Source organism: Vombatus ursinus, unplaced genomic scaffold (genome assembly GCF_900497805.2).
Source record: "Vombatus ursinus unplaced genomic scaffold, bare-nosed wombat genome assembly UNPS02014786.1, whole genome shotgun sequence".
NCBI classification, from domain to species: Eukaryota; Metazoa; Chordata; class Mammalia; order Diprotodontia; family Vombatidae; genus Vombatus; species Vombatus ursinus.
This window is the reverse complement of record NW_020954564.1, coordinates 44467067-44474898: the sequence shown is the minus strand read 5'-3', so window position 1 is coordinate 44474898 and position 7832 is coordinate 44467067. Positions and strand designations below refer to the sequence as shown.

The 7832-nt window shown below is 39.0% G+C and overlaps 1 protein-coding gene across 1 annotated transcript; it reads right to left on the bottom strand.

Annotated features, from left to right (window-relative positions):
* Positions 1-6383: 6383 nt before the first annotated feature.
* On the bottom strand, positions 6384-7295 carry LOC114047259 (olfactory receptor 1L4-like). Its single transcript, XM_027868041.1, has one exon. It carries the CDS (start codon positions 7215-7217, stop codon positions 6384-6386), a length of 834 nt encoding a protein of 277 aa, XP_027723842.1. The 5' UTR covers positions 7218-7295.
* Positions 7296-7832: the final 537 nt, after the last annotated feature.

Here is a 7832-nt window from a genome sequence, read left to right as displayed (position 1 = left end):
GGAATAACATACACACTCAGTTGGGTATGGAAATGTCTTACCCTATAGGAAAATGGGGGGGAGGGGACAAAAGAGTAGGGGGATGATAGAGAGGAGGGCAGATTGGGAAAGGGGGTAATCAGAAGCAAATATTTCTGAGAAGGGACAGGGTCAAAAGAAAGAATAGAATAAATGGGGAGGAGCGGGATAGGATTAAGGGAAATAGAGTTAGTTTTTCCCCACAACATGTCTACTATGGAAGTGTTTTGCATAACTGCACATATATAACCTATATTTAGTTGCTTGCCTTTTCAATGAGGGTGGATGGGGAGGGAGGAAGGGAGAAAATTTGGAACCCAAAGTTTTAAAAACACATGTTTAAAAAAAATGTTTTCGCATGCAACTGGAAAATAAGAAATACAGGAAATGGGTTACAGAAATCCATCCTGCCCTACAGGAAAATTGAAGGAGAAGGGGATAAGAGAAGGGGGGAAGAGATAGAAGGGAAGGCAGACTAGGGGAAGGGGTGTTCAGAATGCATACCATCTCGGGGTGGGGGGAGGGGTGAGAAGGGGTGAAAATTTGGAACTCAAAATCTTGTGGAAGTAAATGTTGAAAACAAAAAAATAAATAAAAATTACCACAAAAAACCAAAACACAAATTATGCACCTGATGTTTACTGTTACCCTAGGCAAACCATTTACACTTTAAACCTTAGTTTCTCTATATATAAAATGGGGGTAATAATAGCCCCTACTTTACAGGGCTGCTATGAAGGTGAAATGAGATAATATTTATAAAGCATCTTATAAATCCTAAAAGCACTCCCTAAATACTAGCTATTATTATTATTACAATATCCTCAACAAGTGATCATTCAACCTTTACTTGAAGACCTATCTAAAAGGGGAACCTATTACCTCTAGAGACAGCGCATTGTACTTTTTTTGATTATTAGGAATAATTATTAGGAAACTTTTCCTCATATCAAACCTAAATTTTCTTCTTTCAAACTTCTACTGATTATTCTTAGAGCTCTCTACTGGGGAGAAGCAAAACAAGTCCAATCTCTTTTTCACATGACAACTCATTAGATACTTGGCAACAACCACTATGCCTTTCATATGTCTTCTTTCATCAGTTCTTTCAACTGATCCTTACATGATATGATCTTCAGGCCCCGCTATTCAGGTTGACCTCTTGTTGAATGCTCTTCAGTTTATCAATTTCATTGCTAAGATGGCATCAAGGACTGAACAGATTTTGTTTCATGTAGTCTGACATTGGGAAAGTACAGAAGTACTTTCTCTTTTTTCTTGGACATACACCTCTCTTAATGCAACCTAAAGTGAAATTAACTTGTTATCTATGTCTTTCATAAAAATGTTAAGTAGATGAAGGCCAAGCAGAGATCTGTGAGGCAGATACCTCCTTCCTCATTGACATAAAAACATTATTGACTACTGTTTGTGCCTGACAACTCAGCTACCTGGAGTTCACCTAACCATTGTAATGTATAGCCCATGACTTTTCAGCACAAGAGACTTTATCACATGTTTTGCTGAAATCCAGGTGAACTTTATCTAACATTCCTCTGATATCAATAACCATGTCAAGAAAGGAAATGAGATTATTCTATCTTGCTCTTCCCTTGATCAATGGATCATAGATGTTGAGTTGGAAAGGACCTTGGATCTCATCTACTCTAACCCTTTCTGACCTCTTCTAACTATTTTATAGATGAAATAGGTGACTAAGGCATATTGAGTGACTTGCCCTGGGTCACATAGGTAGCAAGTAGCAAAACTGGGATTGAGTTAATTTCCTCAGACTCCAAATCCAGTAACTTTTTTCAATGTAACTCTTTTCTTTTGGGGGGTGGGGGGCTAGGCAATGGGGTTAAGTGACTTGCCCAGGGTCACACAGTTAGTAAGTGTTCTATGTCTGAGACAGGACTTGAACTCAGATCCTCCTGAACCCAGGGCTGTTGCTCTATCCACTGCACCATTTAGTTGCCCCTCTTTTTTTTTGAAATGGAAAAAGATGTCTTTATTGATGAAATGTTTACAGGCCTCAAAATACTAGGGGAACACTGGCAATCAGCACAGACTACACATGTATTTATGCACTCAGAGGTTGCTAGGGCAGAAGGGAATAAGGAGCCAACATTTCAAGCGGAACAGGTTTTACTGTGGCCTGTCATGTGTTCAATGTAACTCTTGAAGACACTTGGTCATCACTGCTTCCTTTGATTAGTGCCTGTCCACTAATGATTCTTTTCATAATGCATTCTTGAATTTTGCCAGAAATTGAAGTTAATTTCAATGATATACAATTTGTAGATTCCATTTTCTTCTCTTGTTTGAAAATTAAGAATTTACCTTTTTTCTTTTCTGTGTTCCTACCTCCCAGTCTTCATAATTTTGTAAAGATCATTGGCTATGGCTCACTAACCACACCTTTCAATTCTTTCAACAATCTGGAATGCAATTCCTTTGTTCCTGATGAAATGAACTCATCAAGGTCATTCTCTTACTACTTTCCTACTTACTTGTCTCAGGTGTTGACTTTCTCTTAGTCATTTTTGTTTCTGGCCTACACATAATTTTCTGTGGTAGAGAAGACAGAAGTCAAATAAAAATTAAGCAGTTTTGCCTTCTCTCTGTCAATTATAATTACTTCATTCACCTAGAGCACCTGTCCATTAATTCTTTTTTTAAAATTAATAAATTTATTTATTTTTTGTTTTCAACATTTACTTCCACAAGATTTTGAGTTCCAAATTTTGGTCTCTTTCTCTCCAATATTACTCAAAACTCCTTTTTGCTGTCTTTCACTTTACTTGCCAGTAACATTAGTTCTCCTGACACTATTTTCCCAAGATCATGGATTAGTTTTGTATTTACCCTTTACAGCCATTTCTTGATTTCATCTTTTGCACATATTAAAAAGGAAACTGATGAGTTCTTTGCACATTTGCATAATTTTTATCATATGTGGGTATATATGTCATATACACACATATATATGTATACATTACAAAAATGTTTTGTGTATGCATGTTGGTTTTTCCTTATATTCTTTCATGGATATGTGCCTTTCCATTGACCCCTCTCTCCTCACAGAAACACATTTCAGTAAAGCCAACCAGAATAGTTACTATATCTGACAATATACACAATGTTCCACAACTGTAATCTTCTAATCTTCCCACAATCCTCCTGTCTACTAAGAGAAAGGGGATAGGTTTCATGATCTGTAACCTAGGACCAATGTTGGTCATTACAGTTACTTGAGCTCAGATTCCTTTCAGCATTCTTGTCATTTATTAGTCATGATATATTGTTCTGTACCTGGCTGTGGTTTACTCCATTATGTATCAGTTCATACAAGTCTTCTGGGTGGTACAGAAGTAAGAACTCTACCTGTGGATGCAGAAGAAACTGGGTTTGATTCCCAGTTCTGCTACTTACTATCTGAGTCATCTTAGTGAAGTCATTTAATCAGTTAGTCAATCAAATTTATTAAGTACCTAATATGTGGCAGGTACTGTATTAAGCACTGGAGATACAAAGAGAGACAAGAGGAGGAGGAAGACAACATAGAAGAGGGCCAAAGAGGACACAACATATAAACAACTCTGTACAGATTGGTTATATACGGGATGTATTAGAAATAATCAACAGAAGAAAGGTGTTAGAATTAAAAGGGATTAAGAATGATTTCTGGCAGAATGTTGGATTTTCACTGCAACTTGGAGGAAACCAGGGAAGCCAGGAGGTGAAGATCAAGAAGGAGATGATTCTAGAAATGGAGGATAGTTTGTGAAAATGCTTGGAGTCAGGAGATGAACTATTTTGTTGGAGAAATAACAAGGAGGCCACTGTCACGAGATTGAAGAGTTCATGGAAGGGAATGTGAGATATAAGATGACTCGGCCTCACCTCTCTGGGCCTCAGTTTCCTCCTCTGTAAAATGAAGGGCTTGAACTAGTTAACCCACAAAGTTCTATCTAGTTCTAAATTTATGATCTTTTAATTTTTCATATTCATTGTTTTTTATTACAACAATATTCTAATTTATCCATATTCCACAGTTTTTTTTAGCCATTCATCAATGGGTAGCCACTTGATTTTCCATTTTTTTTTGTTACCCTTAAATTGTTGCTTAAATAGCTTGGTATTTGAACGTCAATCTTCCTTTGACCTCCTTGAGGTATAGGACTAGTAGCAGTATTGCTGCATTAAAGAATAGGAACATTTTAGCTACTTCCTCACGTAGTTCCAAATTGTTCTCTGGGAAGGTTTAATAAATACATAGCTGTATTAGCAGGATACTGGTGGGTCTATCTTTCTATAGGCTCTTCAACATCGACTAGTTCCATATTTTATTATCTCTGCCTATTTAATGGATATGTGAGTGAAACCAGAGCTGTTTTCATTTGTATTTACTTCCCATTAGTGATTAAGAGATTTTCCATATGTTGTTGATAATTTATAATTCTTCTTTTGAAAAATGTTCATATCTATATGGCATCCCTGAAACTGGTAACAAAACTCTGTAGTTTAGATGCCCCCCAAATGGTAAGCTTAAATTTTTCTCTTCCAGTAGCAAAAATTTATTTCCCTCCCATGTTCCCATTAATTAAAAAAGACAAAATCCTGGTAACAAATAGGCATAATCAAGCAAAACAAATTCCTAAGTTGGCCATGTCCAAAAATAAATATATCTTATTCTGTACCCTAAGTCTATTTTCTCTTTGTCAAAAGGTAGATAGCATGCTTTATCATCAGTCTTCTGGAATCTTGTTGGTCATTGTGTTGACTCAATGGTAGCTTATTTTGAGAGCTACCAAATAAACAGTGCATTTCCACAGATGGACCTCCTTCATGTATGAGTAAACAAGTGGTTCATGAGGAGCACATAAAAAGTCTGATCATCTGGGGCACATTCAAATACACAGAGTGGCAACACAAGTGGGATCAAGAGCAACAAGTGTAAGCTCTGTGAGGAGGGGCAAGATGTACTAACAAAGTTTCCCAAGAAGAGTACGTATTTAATGAGAAAACTCTGTCATCTTTTGTAAGGACCTCTCTTGTTCCATTGTGGGTAGTTTGCCCTGTCCTAAAAGAGGCTCTGTGTCTTGAGAGGTTTGGAGCTCTGCTAGGGTGACAGCTTTGATTTCTTGAGTCAGAAAATCATCTTTGTAGCAGATGGAGAATTTTCCCTAGGTCACCATACACACCCTATATGGTCTATACCTTCTCCTTATAGAGTAGCTTAAAGGGAAGAGAGGATCATGATCATGACAGGGAGCACTTACCTCCAGAGCTGGAAGGAATAATTCTGAAGCCCAGGGTGAGCATTACAAGATGCAGCCAGAGAATAAAGTGTAATGGGAAAGTGGTAGGAACTAGACCTATGATCTCATTTGTATAGGGAACTCCCAGATGAGGAAACTCCCTCTATCAAAGTGGGTCAACTCTTTCTCTGCAGTTTATAGTCTCAAAGAATTGCTTAGAGCACTGAGGGATTAAGTGATCTGCCCAGGGTTCACACAGCCAGTATGTGTCAGAGGCCAGCCTTTGATACAGGTTTTCTTGTCTTAGAGGACAGCTCTCTACTCACTATGTCATGCTGCCTCCAGCAGCATGACGGATACCCTCAAATCAGCTTTTAAAGACAAGGTCTTAAGTAGAAGCCTTAGAACTCAAGTCTCTGTCAGTGGAAGGAACCTGGGACATGGGCCCACGGGGATTAATGAAGGGATCAGGGTGGGACCAGGTCAGAGTTCACCAGGGCTGGAGAAGAAGAGTGTCATTTTGCAGCTTCCTATTTTAGCTAAGTATTCTTGCTAACCAGGTGAGGGAGGATTAATGCTACTAAAACTATGTAAATTTTGGTGCCCTGGGCCACAGCCCCAGTTATCCTCCCCATGGTATAGTCTTTCTTAGCTGAGTGCCTTACAAGAACCAAGTGCCACTCAATGTATGTGGAATAAATAAATTGGTGAAATTAGAGCTGACCTTTGGCACATTTGTGAATTTGGCAGAGTTTGTCTTTGGCATCTACACATCATGCACACTTTCCCCAGATTCATAGAACCCTTTGTTACTCTTACCCTGCTTGGTATACTTCTTTTCTTTCCACCATAAAACAATAACTAATTCGGTGACCCTGGAAAGTCACCTTCCCCCTCTGGGCTTCAACTCCCTCATCTGTAAAATGAGACAATTGGCCTTAGATTGATGATCTCTGAGGTCTCTTTCAGTTTTCACACTCTGTGTTCCATGTTATAATATTTTCTATTCTGAGTTCCCTTCTCACTCTAACATTCTTATGTTTTAAAGGTCCCTCCACTTTTAGCATTCTATGAGTCTCTGGTGCCATGAATCTATGATTTCTAGAATTTGATTCTATCCTTCAACTTCCCCAGGCCCTGTTTCATGTCCTTGTTCCTCAGGCTATAGATAAAGGGGTTCAACATGGGGGTGACCACTGTGTACATGACTGTGGCCACTCGATCCTTGACAGCAGAGTAGCTGGACAGGGGCCGGAAATAGACATAGATAGTACTTCCATAAAACAGTACCACAATGGTGAGGTGGGAGCCACAAGTGGAAAAGGTCTTCCATTTTCCTGTTGCTGAGGGGACTTTGAGGATGGCAGCAATGATCCGCAGGTAGGAGAAGATTATGCATAAGAAGGGAGTCGCAATAACAGCCAGTGTCTCTGTCATGACCACAACCTGACTAGAAGAGGTGTCAGAACAAGAAAGCTTCAGCACTGGCTGGGGGTCACAGAAGAAGTGTTTGATGATGTGGGAGGCACAGAAAGACAGACGGGACATGAGCAGCACACGTAGCAGAGCATGGAGGTGTGAGATCACACAGGAAGCTACTGCCAAAATGATGCAACGTCCGTGACTCATGACCATGGCATAGTGTAAGGGATTGCAGATGGCTACCAAGCGGTCAATAGCCATGGAGGCTAGAAGATAGCTATCTGTGTTTGCAAAGGCCATGAAGAAGTACATTTGCACTAGACAGCCTATGTAGGAGATGGTCTTTGTCTCTGATAGGAAATTCACCAGCATCTTTGGGACAATGACAGAGGTAAAGCAGATGTCAGTGAAGGACAAGATACTCAGGAAGAAATACATTGGGATGTGAAACCTTGAGTCTGAGTGGATGACCAGAATGATTAGTAAGTTCCCAAGGAGGGTGACTAGGTACATGCAGAGGAAGATAGTGAAGAGTGGCTTCTGTAACTGAGGGTTTGAGGATAGTCCCAAGAGGATGAATCCAGAGGTGCTACTGCTGCCCCAGCTGCTATTGTCATTCTTTTCCTCCAGGGTATCTGGAATTTTCAGAGAAGGTTTAATATATTAATAAAGCTTGGCTTATTATTTCAAAAATAAGAAGAGCAATCTAAGGGTAGCTCCCATTTCTATAGCACAAGGTGTCTCAAAAGTTTTAGTGCAGATTAAGTTTTAATAAGTTTGACTGCATTTAAATTTATGAAACTTAATAATCTTAGAACTGAAACTGCACTAAGACTCTTGGCGTACCCTCTATTTTTATGTTTACCCAGCAATTTTCTCAAAACAACTCCGAGTCAGGTAACACAAATAGAATTCTGTCCATTTTACATGTTGGAAAATTGAAGATCAGATAGATGAAGTGATTAGTTTAAGGTCATACAGCTAGTAAAGGCAGGGACCAAAACTCAAGCTCAGGTCTTCTGATTCTAAGACATGTTCTTTGTCAATAAACAATTCTATCATCCCATTCCATATAAACAGAGGCAACAACAAGAGGGATCTTTAGAACATTTTAACAAGTCAGCTGGT

Coding starts and splice junctions, on each gene's coding strand:
- LOC114047259 (XM_027868041.1), bottom strand. CDS start 7,217: ATGTACCTAGTCACCCTCCTTGGGAACTTACTAATCATTCTGGTCATC.